Source organism: Prionailurus bengalensis, chromosome E1, assembly GCF_016509475.1.
Source record: "Prionailurus bengalensis isolate Pbe53 chromosome E1, Fcat_Pben_1.1_paternal_pri, whole genome shotgun sequence".
NCBI classification, from domain to species: Eukaryota; Metazoa; Chordata; class Mammalia; order Carnivora; family Felidae; genus Prionailurus; species Prionailurus bengalensis.
This window is the reverse complement of record NC_057347.1, coordinates 13,508,897-13,525,832: the sequence shown is the minus strand read 5'-3', so window position 1 is coordinate 13,525,832 and position 16,936 is coordinate 13,508,897. Positions and strand designations below refer to the sequence as shown.

At 38.6% G+C, this 16,936-nt stretch overlaps 1 protein-coding gene across 1 annotated transcript; it reads right to left on the bottom strand.

Moving 5' to 3' along the window:
* Positions 1-9,792: 9,792 nt before the first annotated feature.
* Positions 9,793-12,745, bottom strand: LOC122485088 (olfactory receptor-like protein DTMT). Its single transcript, XM_043583412.1, has one exon. The coding sequence runs from the start codon at positions 12,368-12,370 to the stop codon at positions 11,426-11,428; it is 945 nt and encodes a 314-aa protein (XP_043439347.1). The 5' UTR covers positions 12,371-12,745; the 3' UTR covers positions 9,793-11,425.
* Positions 12,746-16,936: the final 4,191 nt, after the last annotated feature.

The window sequence follows — 16,936 nt, the reverse complement described above, 5'->3', positions numbered from 1 at the left end:
GGTAAAAAAAGTACTCAAACTACAAGTGAAGACAGATCTGTGAAGATCTGCCCACAGAAACTTGCCAGGCCAGAAAGGAATGGCAGGATATATTCAACATGCTGAATGGGAAAAATATGTAGCCACCAATTCTTTATCCAGCATGCCTGTCATTCAGAATAGAAGGAGAGATAAAAGAGTTTCCCAGACAAACAAAAAATAAGGATGTTGTGACCACTAAACCAGCCCTGCAAGAAATTTTAAGGGGAAACTCTTTGAGTGGAGAAAAAAAAAGACAAAAAAAGACCAAATGCAACAAAGACTAAAAAGGAACAGAAAACATCACCAGAAACACCAGCTCTACAGGCAACACAATGACAGTAAATTCGTATCTTTCAATAACCACTCTGAATGTAAATGGACTAAATGTTTCAATCAAAATACACAGGGTATCAGAATGTATTTAAAAAAAAGAGCCAACTATATGCTGCCTACAAGAGACTCATTTTAGACCTAGAGACACCAGTAGATTGAAAGTGAGGGGATGGAGAACCATCTGTCATGCTAATAGATGTCAAATGAGAGCTGGAGTAGCCATACTTATATCAGACAAACTATATTTTAAGGCAAAGACTGTAACAAGAGATGAAGAAGGGCATTATATCATAATTGAGGGGTCAATCCATCAAGAAGATCTAACAATTAAATATATTTATGCCCCAGCTTGGAAGCACCCAAATATATAAATCAATTATTCATAAACATAAATAAACTCACTGATAATAATACCATAATAGTAGGGGACTTTAATATCCCACTTCCAACAATGGACAGATTGTCAAAGCAGAAAATCAACAAGGAAACAATGGCTTTGAATGACACACTGGACTGGAAGGACTTAACATATATTCAGAACATTTCATCCGAAAGCAGTAGAATACACATTCTTCTCAAGTGCACATTAAACATTCTCCAGAATAGATCACATACTGTTCACAAATCAGCCCTCAACAAGTACAAAAAATTAAGATCATACAGTGCATATTTTTGGATCATGCTGTGAAACTTGAAGTCAACCACAAGAAACAATGAAAGCCCTCCAAAACATGGGGGTTAAGGAATATCATACTAAAGAATAATGGGTGAACCAGGAAATTAAAGAAGAATTTTTTTTAAATACACGGAGGCCAGGGGCACCTGGGTGACTCAGTCAGTTAGGCGTCCGACTTCCGCTCAGGTCATGATCTCACAGTTCGTGAGTTCAAGCCCCGCATCAGGCTCTGTGCTGACAGCTCAGAGCCTGGAGATTGCTTTGGATTCTGTGCCTCCCTCTCTCTCTCTGCCCCTCCCCCACTCACGCTCTGTCTCCCTCCATCTCTCAAAAAATGAATAAGCGTTAAAAAAAAATTTAAATACATGGAGGCCAATGACAATGAAAACATGAGAGTCCAAACCCTTTGGGATGCAACAGACAGTCCTATGAGGAAAGTATATTACAATTCAGGCCTATCTCAAGAAGTAAGAAATGTCCCAAATACACAGCCTAACTTTACACCAAAAGGAGCTTGAAAAGGAACAGCAAACAAAACCTAAACCCAGTAGAAGAAGGGAAATCATAAACATTGGAGCAGAAATAAACAATATACACACAGACAAACAAAAAACAGTGGAACAGATCAACAAAACTAAGAGCTGGTCCTTTGAAAGAATAAGCAAAATTGATAAACACCTAGCCATAGATATCAAAAAGAAATGAGAAAGGACCCAAATAGATAAAACCATGAATGAAAGAGGAGAGATCACAACCATCACCACAGAAATAAAACAATTATAAGAGAAAACTATGAAAAATTATGTGCCAACAAATTGGAAACTGGAAGAAATGGAAAAATTCCTAGAAACTCACAAACTACCAAAACTGAAAGAGGAAGAAATAGAAAAATTCAAAGATCCATATCCAGAAAAGAAATTGAATCAGTAATAAAAAAATCTCCCACCAAACAAGAATCCTGGGCCAGATGGTTTCTCAAGGGAATTCTACTAGACATTTCATGAAGAGATACTACCTATTCTCAAACTCTTCCAAAAAACAGAGATGGAAGGAAAATTTCCCAAAGCATTCTATGAAGCCAGCATTACCTTAATTCTAAAGCCAGACAAAGACCCCACTAAAAATGAGAATTACAGGCTAATATCACTGATGAACATGGATGCAAAAATCCTCAACAAAATACCAGCAAATAGAATTTAACAGGACATCAAAAAAATTGTTCACCATGAAGCTCAGAGCCTGGAGCCTGCTTCAGATTCTGTGTCTCCCTCTCTCTCTGCCGCTCCCCTGATTGCTCTCTCTCTCTCAAAAATAAATAAACATTAAAAAAATTAAAAATTAAAAAAGAATTGTTCACCATGATCAAATAAGATTTATTCCTGTGCTGCAAGTATGATTCAATATTTGCAAATTAATCAATATGATACACCACATTAATAAAAGAAGGATAAGAACCATATGATCTTGTCAAAGATACGGAAAAAGAATTTGACAAAATATAGCATTCCTTCTTGATGAAAACCCTCAAGAAAGAAGGGACAGATGCAACAGACCTCAACATCAAAAAGGCCATATACAAAAGAACCACAGCTAATATCATTCCTCAATGGAGGAAAACTGAGAGCATTTCCCCTACCATCAGGAACAAGACAAGGCTGTCCACTCTCACCATTACTATTCAACATAGTACTAAAAGTCTTAGCCTCAGCAATCAGACAACAAAAAGAAATAAATTGCAGACAAATCAGCAAGGAAGAAGTCAAACATTCACTATTTGCAAATAACATGATACTCTATGTAGAAAACCCAAAAGACTCCACCAAAAAATTGCTAGAACTTGTACATGAATTCAGCAAAGTCACAGGATATAAAATTAGCGTGCAGAAATCTGTTGCATTTCAATACACCAGTAACAAAGCAGCAGAAAAAGAAATCAAGGAATCAATCCCATTTGCAATCGCACCAAAACCAATAGGATATCTAGGAATAAAACTAACTAAAGAAGAAAAGACCTGTAGTCTGAAAACTATAGAACACTTAGGAAAGAAATTGAAGAGGACACAAAGAAATGAAAAAGCATTCAATTCTCATGGGTTGGAAGAACAAACACTGTTAAAATGTCTATACTACCCAAAGCAATCCTCACATTTAATGCAATACCTATCAAATACGATCAGCATTTTTCACAGATCTTGAACAAACAATCTTAAAATCTGTATGGAAGCACAAAAGATCTTGTCAGTCAAAGTAAAATCCTGAAAAAGAAAAACAAAACTGGAGGCATCACAATTTCAAGTTTCAAGCTATACTACACCTGTAGTCATCAAGACAGTCTGGTGCTGGCACAAAAAGAGACACACAGATCAATGGAGCAGAGTAGAAAAGCCAGAAATGGACCCACAACTACATGTCAACTAATCTTCCACAAAGGAGGAAAGAATATACAATGGGAAAAGGTCCCTTCGGCAAATGGTGTTGGGAAAACTGGCGACATGCAGAAGAATGAAACTGGATTACTTTCTTACACATTACCCAAAAATTCATTCAAAATGGATGAAAGACCTAAATGTGAGACAGAAAACTATTAAAAATCCTGGAAGGGAACACAAGCAGAACATCTTTGACCTGGGCCAGAGCAACATCTTACTAGATACCGCCAAAGGCAAGGGAAATAAAAGCAAACATGAACTAATCGGACTTCATCAAGATAAAAAGCTTTCTGCACAGCAAAGGAAACAACCAACAAAACTAAAAGGCAGCCTGTGGAATAGGAGACAATATTTGCAAACAACATATCTGATAAAGGATTAGTATCCCAAATCTATAAAGAACTTATCAAACTCAACACCCTCCAAAAAAAGTGTCTAAAGAAGACATCCAGATGGCTAACAGACGCATGAAAAGATGCTCAACAAAACTCACCATCAGGGAAATACAAATCAAAACCATGATGAGATACCACCTCGCACATGTCAGAATGGCTAAAATTAGTTAACACAAGAAACAACAGGTTTTGGTGAGGATATGGAGAAAAAGGAGCACTTGTGCAATTTTGGTGGGAATGCAAACTGGTGCAGCCACTCTGGAAAGCAGTAGGGAGGTCTTCAAAAAACCAAAAGTAGAATTACTCTACAATCCAGCAATTGCACTACTAGGTATTTACCCAAAGAACACAAAAGTGCTGATTTGAAGGAACACATGCATCCTGATGTTTATAGCAGTATTATCAACAATAGCCAAACTATAGGGAGAGCCCAAATGTTCAACAACTGATGAATGGATAAAGAAGATGTGGTGTAGATATACAATGGAATATTACTCAAGACACCAAAAAGAATGAAATCTTGCCATTTGCAATGACATGGATGGAGCTCGAATGTATTATGCTAAGTGAAATAAGTCAATCAGAGAAAGACAAATACCATACGATTTCATTCATACATGGAATTTAAGAAACAAAACAGGCTGATGTATGGGAAGCAGTGGGGGCGGGGGGGAGAAGAGAGGAAAAAAACCCACAAGAGACTCTTAATGACACAGAACAAACTGAGGGTTGATGAAGGGAGGTGCGTGGGAGGTGGGCTAGATGGGTAATGGGTATGAAGGAGGGCACTTGTTGTGATGAGCACTGAGTGTTGTGTGTAAGTGATGAATCACTGCATTCTACTCCTGAAACCAATAGTGCACTGTATGTTAACCAGCCAAACTTTAAATTAAAAAAAAAAGTTATTTCCAAAGAAAAGCTGGAGGCATCACAATTCCAGACCTCAAGTATATTACAAAACCGTATTAATAAAAACAGTATGGTACTGGCATAAACATAGACACATAGACTAAGAGAACAGAATAGAAAACCAAGAAATAAACCCACATTATATGGTCAATTAGTCTTCAACAAAGGAGAAATTGAATGTACAATAGAAAAATACAGTCTCTTCAACAAATGTTGTAGGAAAAACTGGACAGCACCATGCAAAAGAATGAAACTGGATCATTTTCTAACACCATACACAAAAATAAATTCAAAATGGATTAAAGACCTAAAGGTGAGGCCTGAGGCCACAAAAATCCTAGAAGAGAGCACAGGCAATAATGTCTCTGACTTTGGCCATAGCAACATTTTTTTAGATATGTCTCCAGAGGCAAAGGAAATAAAATTAAAAGTAAACCATTGGGACTACCTCAAAATGAAAACTTCTGCAAAGAAAAGGAAAAAAATCAACAGAATTAAAAGGCAACCTTCAGAATGGGAGAAGATATTTCCAAACGACATATCTGATGAAGGGTTAATATCCAAAATATATAAAGAACTGATACAACTCAACACTCAAAAAACAAATAATCCAATTAAAAAATTAGCAGAAGACATGAACAGACATTTCTCCAAAGAAGACATACAGATAGCCAACAGAGACATAAAAAAACCCTCAACATCAGGAAAACACAAATCAAAACCACAAGGAGACATCACCTCACACCTGTTAAATGGTTAAAATCTACAATACAGGAAACAACAAGAGTTGGCAAATGTGAAGAAAGGGGAACCTTCTTGCACTACTGGTGGGAATGCAAACTGGTGCAGCCACTCTGGAGAACAGTATGGAGGTCCTCAACAAGTTAAAAATAGAACTATCCTATGATCCAGTAATTGCACTACTAGGTATTTACCCCAAAAACACAAAACATTAATTCAAAGGGATTCATGCACCCTAGTGGTTATAGCAGCATTATCTACAATAGCCAAATTATGGAAGCAGTCCAAGTGTCCATAGACTGATGAATGGATAAAGAAATACACAAACACACACACACACACACACACACACACACACACTGGAATATTATTCAGCCATAAAAAAAAAACATGAAATCTTGCCATTTGAACAACATGGATGGAGCTAGAGGTATTATGGTGAGCGAAATAAGTCAGTCAGAGAAAGACAAAGCCATATGATTTCACTCATGTGTGGAATTTAAGAAACAAGCAGAGAAGAAAGCAAGAGAGAAACCAAGAAATAGACTCAACTACAGAGAACAAAGTGATGGTTACCAGTGGGGAGGCAGGTGGGGGGATCAGGATAGCACTCCGTAATGTAAAGAATTGTTGAATCACTATATTGTACACCTGAAACTAATATAATACTGCATGTTAACTATATTTAAATTAAAAAAGAAAATCCCCCAGCAAGGGACCCCATTTTATAGTGATATTTTCTATCAGTAGGTCAAATGTAGCCAGTTTTCTTTCATTTTTTAAACAGCTAATACTTCTTTAGTACATCACCAATGAAATGCATGCCTGTATTTACACAAAGGGAAAAGATACGTATCTCTACACACTAGACTCTTACATGGCATGTGAGGTACTCATCATTCATTCATTTTCCCTTTCTCTCTCTCTCTCTCTCTCTCTCTCTCTCTCTCTCTGCCCTCTGTTGCTTTTTGAACATCTATGATCCCATTTATATAAACTAAAATTAAGACTATCATATATACCTGTGTTTCCTGTACAGTCCCATTATAGTCCCAGACCCCTTTTACTCTCAAAATATACTACAGTTTGAAGTATGAAGATGTAACACAGCAGACATCCTCTGTGGTAAGACAGCAGTTCTGGAGTTTGATTTTGTTGATGGTTATATGAATCCATATTTGTAATAAATTATCATAAACTACACACAAAGACATCATCATCATCATCATCATCATCATCATAATCTTCATAAAAGAATGATTGCAGCAAAACTGGTAGAATCCAAGTCTGTGGTCCAGTTCATTGTGATGTGCTAGTCAATTTCCTAGTTTTGTTAACGTATTCTACTTATATACAATGGTACCACTGAAGGAACCTAGATGAGGTACAAATTATCTTTCTGTACTATTTTTTTAAATTTCTTGTGACTCTGTAATTATTTCAAAATAATATCTATCTATCTAACTATCTGTAGATAGATAGTCTGTGACATCCCCTTATCCACCTTTTATCTAAGTTGAGCTATGTGGCTGAGTTCTGGAGAACAAAATGTAGGTCAAAGTGATGTATGCCATTTCTAGTTCCAGTTCATTAAACTCTTCACTGTCGTCCTCTACCCACTGTTTTCCTCGGGGCTGAATGTCAACACCTGAGGTGACTATGGAGCCTCCATCAACCTGACATGAAACATAGTGCTCTCCATGTGTCAATGCCAACTCAATTTTACATGAGCAAGAAAAAACATTCACTGTATCACACCACTGAAATTTCAGGGTTTATTTGTTACACCAACTACTGTACCTTAAGTAACACATGGAGAATATTAAAATAAATCAGCAAGCAAAATAGTAAATGGAAAAAGAAAAACTGAATAATAACCTATTTTCATAAATACATAGACACACAAACAGTTCTTTGGGTAACTGGATGGAAGATAATATGAATCAAGAAATGAAACATCAGGGGCGCCTGGGTGGCTCAGTCGGTTGAGCGTCCGACTTCAGCTCAGGTCATGATCTCAGGGTCCGTGAGTTTGAGCCCCGCGTTGGGCTCTGTGCTGACAGCTCAGAGCCTGGAGCCTGCTTCGGATTCTGTGTCTCCCTCTCTCTCTGACCCTCCCCTGTTCATGCTCTGTCTCTCTCTGTCTCAAAAATAAATTAAAAAAACATTTAAAAAATTAGAAAAAAAAAGAAATGAAACATCATTTGACGCAGTCCCACTTGTCTATGTTTAGTTTTGCTACCTAGGCTTTTGGTGTCAAATCTAAGAAATCACTGCCAAGATCAATGTCAAGAAATTTTCCGTATATATTTTCTTCAAAAAGTTTTACAGTTTTAGGTCTTCTATTTAACCCCTTACTCTATTTTGAGTTGATTTTGGCATATGGTGTAAGATAAGAGATCCAACTGAATTCTTTTTTCATGTGGATATCCAGTTTTCACAACACCACTTGTTGAAGAGACTATCATTGCCCCATTGCATGTTCATGGTGCCCTATTTGAAAATCAGTTGATTGTATATTACATGAATTTATATGTGGGTCCTCTACTCTGTTCCATTGGACTGTATGTCTATCTTTACACCACTACCTTACTGTTTTGATTTCTGTGGCTTTGTAACATATTTTGAAATTAGGAACTATGATGCCTCTAGCTTTGTTCTTTTTGCTCAAGATTTCTTTGGTTTTGCAGAGTCTGATATAGTTCCATATGAATTGTAGGATTTTTTTCTATAAAACACGCAATTGGGATTTTAATAAGGATTACTATGAAGCACTGTGTGTCGTATGTAAGAGATGAATCACATGGTTCTACTCCTGAAGCCAAGACTACACTGTATGTTAATTAGCTTGAATTTAAATTAAAAAAAATATTTTTTAATGTTTATTCATTTGGGGGAGATAGAAAGACAGAGACAGAGTATGAGTGGGGGAGGGGCAAAGAGAGCAGGAGACACAGAATCTGAAGCAGGCTCCAGGCTCTAAGCTGTCAGCCCAGAGCCCGACGCAGGGCTCTAACCCATGAACTGTGAGATTATGACCTGAGCTAAAACTGGAGGCTTAACCAACTGAGCCACCCAGGGGCCCCTAAAATAATTAATTAAAAAAGAGGAAAAAAATAAGGATTGCAGTGAATCTGTATATTGGGAAATATGGACATCCTAACAATATTAATTCTTCCAATCCATGAACAAGGGCTGTCTTTCCATTAACGTATCTGCTTTAAATTTTTTCATCAGTGTTTTATAGTCTTAATATACAAGTGTTCCACCTCTTGGTTAAGTTTATTCCTAAGTACTTGATACCTTCTGATGAGACATCAAACTTAAAAGCTTCTGCACAGCAAAGGAAACAATATGAAAATGCATCCTATTGGATGAGAGAATATATTTGCAAATATCTAATTAAGGGTTAATATACAAACTATGTAAGATTCTCCTACAATTCAACAGCAAAATAAAAATAAATAACCTGATTAACAAATGAGTAAAAGACCTAAATAGACATTTCTCCAAAGAAGATGTACAAACGGCCATTAGGTATATGAAAAAGTTGCTCAGTATCACTAATACACCAGGGAAATGCAGATCAAAAACCACAATGAGATATCACCTCATATCTGCTAGGATGGATATTACTTTTTTAAGATAACAAGTGGTGAAAAAGGAGAACTTTTTTTTTTTTAATTTTTTAATGTTTATTTATTTTTTGGAGAGAGACAGAACATGAGTGGAGGAAGTGCAGAGAGAAAGGGAGACATAGAATCCAAAGCAGGCTCCAGGCTCGAAGCTTGACAGCTTCGGCACAGAGTAGCATCGGCACAGAGCCCGACGCGGGGCTATAACCCAAGAACCATGAGATCATGACCTGAGCCGAAGTCAGATGCTTCAAAGACTGAGCCAACCAGGTACCCCCGAAAAAGAGGACTCTTACGTATAGTTGGTGGGAATGTACAGCCACAATGGGAAATTGTAAGGAGTCTCCTCAAAATAACTAAAAATAGAACTACCATGTGATCCAGCAGTCCCAATGTGGGTATATATCCAAAGGAAATGATAACAGGATCTCAAAAAGGCATTTGCACTTCTGTGTTCATTGCAGCATTATTTACAATAGCCAAGATATGTAAACAACCCAAATGTCCATCAACAGATAAATGGATAAAGAAAATGTAGTACATACATACAGTGGCTTATTATTCATCTTTTTTAAAAAAAGAGAAAGAAGTCTTAAAATTCATGACAACATGGATGAAACTAGAGGACGTTATGCTAAGTGAAACAACCACAAATAGGACAAATACTGCATGATTTTATTCTGGATAAGAGGTGTCTAAAATGGTCATAACCACATACAAGGAGAATTGAATAGTGTTTGTTGGGGGCAGAGGGATGAAGAAATGCAGAATTGGTTTTTCAATGGGTATAACTTTCTGTTACATAAGATGACTAAGTTCTAAATAGCTGCTGTACAATATAATACCTACAGTTAATAATATGGCATTGTGCACTCTAAAATATGTGAAGAGGATAGATTCCATGTAAAGTATTCTTATCAAAAAAGAAAAAAACACAAAAGAACACATGGAAATTCTTGGATATTATGGATATATTTAATATCTTGGTTGTGGTGATAGTATCATGGGTGTATGCATAAGTCTAAATTCATCAAGATGTCTACATTAAATGTGTGCAATTTTTATCAATTATACTTCTGTAAAGCTAAAAACAAATGGAGTTTAAGCAAAGTGGAAGTTTGGGGGGAAATATAAAAATTCAATTTTTTGTAGGTTAAGATTGAAGTGCTCATACAGCATCAAGGGGAGAGGTCTACTGTGAAGATGAAAATAAAAATTGAGAACTTGTAAAAGATTTAGACTTCAGATAGATATGTGGAGGTAGGCAGTATTTTTGAGAGGATTAAAATAATGGACTTAGATGCTATCAGAGATAACAGGAAATGAACAGTCCAAAGTTAGAATTCTAGACAATGCTATACATGGGGCTGACTCAAAAATCAATGGCTTTTCCCTTATTTATGAGGTGGGGGAAATGAGAAGAAACTCTAAAATTAGATAGTCTGAGATCTTAGGCTCAATATTGACCAATTCTAGGACTTTGGCAAGTTATCAAATTCCACATTTTCAATCTTTAAGATGGTAATAAGATTCCTTTGTGGAGTAATCATAAGAGTAGCATAAGTTCATGGATGTAAAATTTGTTGAAAAAATTCAAAATACTAAGTAGGAGGAAGACAGCCTTAAACAGTAAGGCTTTAACCAGGCTCTGGCTTTCCCATACCTGTGTAACTTATAGAGCTCCAGGTATGGGTTAGCTCCCAGGCAAAAACAAACTATTGTAGCAAATGAGATAGAAAGTTCATTTTAGGTCAAAAAGACAATGTAGACATGAAAATAAATCAGAGGAGAAGAGGAGACAAAATAACGCGAACCCTTGTTCAGGAAGAAGTACGTAAAAATCTGCGTTCAACAATGAAAGTCCAGTTTAGTGAAAGTAAGCAGAGGAGTGAGAGGCTTGAGTTTTAGTCAATATTGACCTGGGAGAGCAGGGTATTACTTAAAGCAGAGTTTTAGTTAAAAAACAAACAAACAAAACACATAACATATTAGTTGTTTCACAACTGGAAACGGAAAGCTCAATTAAAAGTTTAAAAATAATGTTTCTTCAGGGTCACCTGGGAAGAGCAAATAGAAAGAACCTGCTACCAGGTCATTGGGATCCCCATTCTGAGTGCAACCACATAACCCCACTTCATTTGTATTAGGTACTGAACAATTATTTAGTAGGTCTTTTTAATAGAAAAATTCATGGTGGGAGAAAAAAAAGAAGCCTGGGTCAATATTCCCATATTAACATCAGTGTATCTACTTGATAAAATTATGTAAAAATCCTCAGCTTTACCATTATACAGAGAAAGAAATTTTCTTTTTGGAAAGGAGTCTTCCCAGAGCTCCCATCATGTCTCTGTTCCTCAGGCTGTAGATGAAGGGATTCAGCATGGGGGTGACCACAGTGTACATCACGGCCATCACAGTCTCCTTAACAGCAGAATTATTAGCTGAAGGGCACAAGTAGAGACCGATAACTGTCCCATAGAAAAGAGACAGCATGGAGAGGTGGGAGCCACAGGTGGAGAAGGCCTTGCGGATGCCCCTGGCAGAAGGGACCCTGAGGATGGAGGACACAATCCGTGCATAAGACATGACGATGAGTAGGAATGGGATGACGAGAACAAGCCCTCCCATGATAAATATCACCAACTCATTGACTCGAGTGTCAGAGCAGGCCAGCTTCAGCAGAGCAGACATGTCACAGAAAAAGTGGGGGATTATGTTGTCAGCACAGAAACACAATCTGGCCATGAGGAGAGTGTGTAACATAGCATGGAACGTGGTCAGCACCCAGGACAGCACAACCAGGGAGAGACAGAGCTTGGAGCTCATGATAATGGTGTAGTGGAGGGGGAAGCAGATGGCCACATAGCGGTCATAGGCCATGGCCACTAGGAGGAAACTCTCCAGGTCTGCAAAAAACAGAAAGAAGTACATTTGGGTCAGGCAGCCGGCATAGGGGATGGATGAGTCTTGGCTCTGCATGGTTTGCAACAATTTCGGAATGGTCACAGAAGAGAAGCAGATATCAGAGAAAGACAAATTGCTGAGAAAAAAATACATGGGTGTGTGCAGGTGGGAGTCCAGGCAAATCAGGAAAATTATGAGGAGATTCCCCAGTACGGTGATAAGATACATGGCCAGGAACAGGATATAAAACGGATTTTGTTGCTCTGGCTCAACTGGCAGGCCCAGAAGGAGGAAGACTGAGACAACAGTTTGATTTCTTCTTGTCATGGTCTGTGTCCTTTAGGAGGAAATAATGGTGTCCATTAAAAAACTGAATAAAAATGAAAATATTTCTAAGATACATGGTCTGTAAGTTGTTCTGCAATGATTGATTTCATCCTTGTTATCCACAACACTCTATAACCACAAATATAACAAATCACTTAACCTAATCATTTTCTGGCTCAATTTTTTTTCTAGTTAATTAGCATTTAATAATATTGACTCTTCCATACCTTCTGAAACATTCTGATCCCTTCTGTGCAATCATCCTGTTTCTTAGCTCTTCATTCTCAATAACTGTGATTGGTGTCTTCCATAACAGAATTTTATATATTGGTGTTTTCTTGGGCTTTTTTTTCCTAAATCCTATTCTCTTATAATGCTACATAGACAGCCCTAAAAGAGTTGCTTACTCCCATGGCATAAATTACCATCTAAACCTCACGGATAGACCTCTATCACCATCAGAACTGTATTCCCAACTGTGTAGTGATTATCTCATCATATAACGTCACAAGCATTTTCAGCTCCACAGACCGCAAATAAAGCTCATGATCTCACCCTGCCCCTCTCCTAATCTGTGCCTCTAAGTCTCTCATATCTCAGTAAAAGAAATCCAGGCTCAAGTCATACACCTGAGAGTTTTCTTTTACTCCCTCCTTTCTGTCATTATCAACATCCAGTCTATGAAGTCCTGTATATTCTGACACGATAAATCTCTTTCTCATTTATCCACTCCTTATCTCAACCATCACTATCCTGGCTGGGCTGACATCATGTCTTGTCTGCACTATTGAAACAGCCTCTTCACTCATCTCCTTGTGTCCATGCTTGAATACTCTCCTTTAATATCCTTCATTCACACTGCAGTATTCTAAGATGAAAATCTGATCATCATTCTCCCTAAAGTCTTCATAGATTCTCACTGCTCTTAAGATAAAGGCAAAATTCCTTTCAAGGACACAAAGTTGCTTCCTGACCTGACCCTGGCTTACCTCCACAGCTTCATCTGGCCCCATAGTGACATACACTCACCTCTCCAGAAATGCTGGACTTGAAAGTCACAATTTCTTGCCTCCAGACTTTTCCACTTGCTGGCCCCCATGCCTAGCATCTTCCTCCCCCTGCCTCTTCACCTGGGTTTGCCCTACTTATCCTTCAGGCATATTAAACATCACTTACTCAGCTACACCTCTCCTGTCCCCTCCAGACCAAGTGATCCTGCTATGTTTCCACAGGATCCTGTGCTTTTCCCTAATACTGCCCAAGGTATTGTGTATAGCTGTCCTCCCTAATGGACTGTAAACTTCATGCAGGAAAGGCCGTGTCTGCCTTCATGACTACAGAAGTGCCAGCACCTGGCACGGTGCCTGGATGTAGCCAGTGTTTCGTAAATATTTATTGGCTGTTCTTCAGGCTGAGACATGCATTCCTTCAACTTTACAGACAGCAAATTCCTATTAGAATATCTGCTCCTACTAAATACTCTCAGAACAAGAACTTACTAGCTTTTGACATTTTATTATAGAATTCCCCGACATAGTCTCTAACTCATGGAAAATTTGGACTACTTCAACCACACTGCTCTTTAACCGAAACAGACAACCCAGTATACACATCCACATCATCACTTTTTCCTTGTGTTGTATCCATAGGATTCAGTGGTATTGCCATAAAAAAAAATCTCATGTATAGACAGGTTTAGTAATTTGTGGAGGAAAGGAAAAAATAAAGGTAATTTCTACTCTTGAGACCTCACTCCAGTGCTTCTCCAGACACCCACACCTCAGCGAGTCCCTCAGAGCTAAGAAAGCTCAGTAGGAGCATTAAGGAATATTAAAAGTTCCCTCCCTAAAGAAGCATAACTGAGTGTAATGGCTAGAATTTTCACCCTGCTGATGCTGTTTGAGCCACATTAAAATTTTTTATACATGGACATATGTGCTGGTGTTGCAGCAGATAATGACATCAAGTGAAGTTTCATACACCTCATTTATCAGAATTTTTCTCCTCTGGAAAATGAGCAGGCACCATCCTTGGTGCGAACGTCTCATTAGGAAGCACAGACCAGAGAGCTAGCAGACACTGCCACAGATCAGGCGTAGGAGCTTCAGCTGCTCCATTAACGATGCCTCTCATCTTGCTCACATGGCCAATCAATGGTTCTCAGTCTGCGAGGCCCAAGAGGCAGTGCTTCTAAAAATCTACATATGAACTGCCTAGGGGTCCTGTGAAATGCTAATTTTGATGTTGTAGATTTGCAGTGGTGCCTAAAATTCTACATTTTTTAGGCACTAAATTTTATATTTTCTGATGCCAAGTCTGCTGGTCTGTGGACCACTTTAAGTAGTAAGGACACACATTTTTAAAATACTGATTACTGTACCAGTAAATGTAATCAGATTCCTGCGGGGACAGGGCTATCCAAAGAATTTTAAAGCTCCTAATGTAATTCAAATATATATTCCAGGGTTAAGAACCTGTGTATTAAATGCTTGCCTCAGAGATCCGTTAAAATGATACAATCTTGTGAGATGCATTATGTAGTAATACTTACGAATGCTAGAATTAATAAAAAGACTCAATGTAACTATGAACATCAATCAAAATACTTCTAGAATGTGGGGAAGTCTTGGGAGCCAGGGAGGTAAAGAAAAGGAGGGTTATCATACCCGAAGCACCATCCTACAGAACATCATACAACCTGGGAAAGCAAGACTCTCAGGTTGGAAGGACCCTAAGAGACCAGCTCATTCACCCTCTGCCCAACTTACTTAGTTTGTCTGAGCACTCCAGGAGACTAACCTAAGGTCCTGTTTACCTTTATTTACAAAGATATGTAAAGTGACAGCCTCTGTAGTTGTCACTTGTGTCTGCAACATCCCTTCTCACATCTCCCGTTCTACACATCCCTGGGACTAAGGGGCTCTGGATCCCAAAGGAGTCTAGATCCTAAAGGAACTCATTAAAGACACAGAAATTACCCAGGACCCCTTAGGACAAATGCTCTCAGAGTTTTGGAGCAGTGATTGACTACATCACCCATCATACCTGATCATGCTTTGATGGGGGGAGGGGGGGGAGGGGGGGCGGTGAGGATAGACAGAAGCTCATATATGGATGCTCAATCACTGCCTGTTTAGGGAACGGACAGTAGTCCTGTGGGGCTGGAGCCTACATTTTGGGAGGTGAAGGAGGATGGTTGGAGAAGTCATAGAAACGAAGAGGGACCAGACTGTGAATATCCTAAAACATCTTACAGTGTAAGAGGCTTTATCTTGTAGGCAACAAGATGTCATCAGCTGTCTTTGAGCAAAATGTCATGAAAGACATATTTTGGAAAGATTCCCAGGGTGGCATGATCTCTCACTACAACCTAGTTCCTCATAAACATACTCGAAGGGAGAGATAAACCTGCAGCTAATAAAAATTAGAGCTCTATGACCCAACCATATGCAGATACAGAGAAAGTACTAGAGTAAAAGAGACCTCTCCCAGAGTATGTTCAAGTCAGCTTTGCACAAAGATAGAAACCTAGATTTTTCATTCCTTTGAGGTATGTCTAGCTTCTCACCTCCGTAGGAAACTTTAATAGCACCCCACCACCACTATCACCTCTATCATTCTCCATATGTGTCAGATTATCTCCTAGTTTCCAGCTCTTTCTTCCACTGCATTGATCACAAAGCCACAGCTAGTATTTATAACTCCTTCTTCTATACTTCCTCTATATGTATGACTTCAGCTGGATGGTTTCTTTATATTCAACCTTCATTCCTTGGGAGTCTGAATCCTCAGTGTTATTGCCTTTATTGGGTTGCTGTAGTTTTCCATTATATTTTACGAAGTGGTACCCCAAAGAATCTCCTGGGTATCAGACAGTGCTTCCTCAATATGTAGAGAAATTCATTTTTCTACTGTTAATTTGGATTGAATTACTCCAGACAGTATGGTAACTCCTTTGTTTGCCTGTTGTCCTTATGTTCAGTAACATAAAGAACTTAAAATGGCCAAGTGGCAGTCTCAGCTTCTAGTAGAATAAAACCATTAAAGCACTCCTTGGGAACTGCACCAGACACTTCTTGTGCACCACTTCAGATTCTCTTCAGACGGTCTTTTATTCCAGCTACAGCTGCAGTAACCAGTTCTGCAGACTCCAACCAGCTCTATGGAGACACAATCTAACTGCATTACCTCAGGCCTGCTCCACCTGCTTATTGCATCCTGTCATAGGGTTTTCCTGCTTCCATGGAGTAGAATACCATGGGAAGCCAGTTTAATATTCATCTGTACACAACCTGAAAGTGTAAGGAAGTTTAGGATCCATGGGCCAGCCCTTAAAAAACAAGTGGTCGCAGGGCACCTGGGTGGCTCAGTTGTTTGAGCATCCAACTTTGGCTCAGGTCATGATCTTGCAGTTCATGGGTTCAAGCCCCACATCAGGCTCGCTGCTGCCAGCTGTCAGATCCCCTGTCCCCCTCTCTCTATCCCTCCCCAACTTGCACTTTCCCAAAAAATAAATATTAAAAAAAAAAGTAGTGGGAGCTGATGAATATATGCTTCCCCGGTTTT

Coding starts and splice junctions, on each gene's coding strand:
- LOC122485088 (XM_043583412.1), bottom strand. CDS start 12,370: ATGACAAGAAGAAATCAAACTGTTGTCTCAGTCTTCCTCCTTCTGGGC.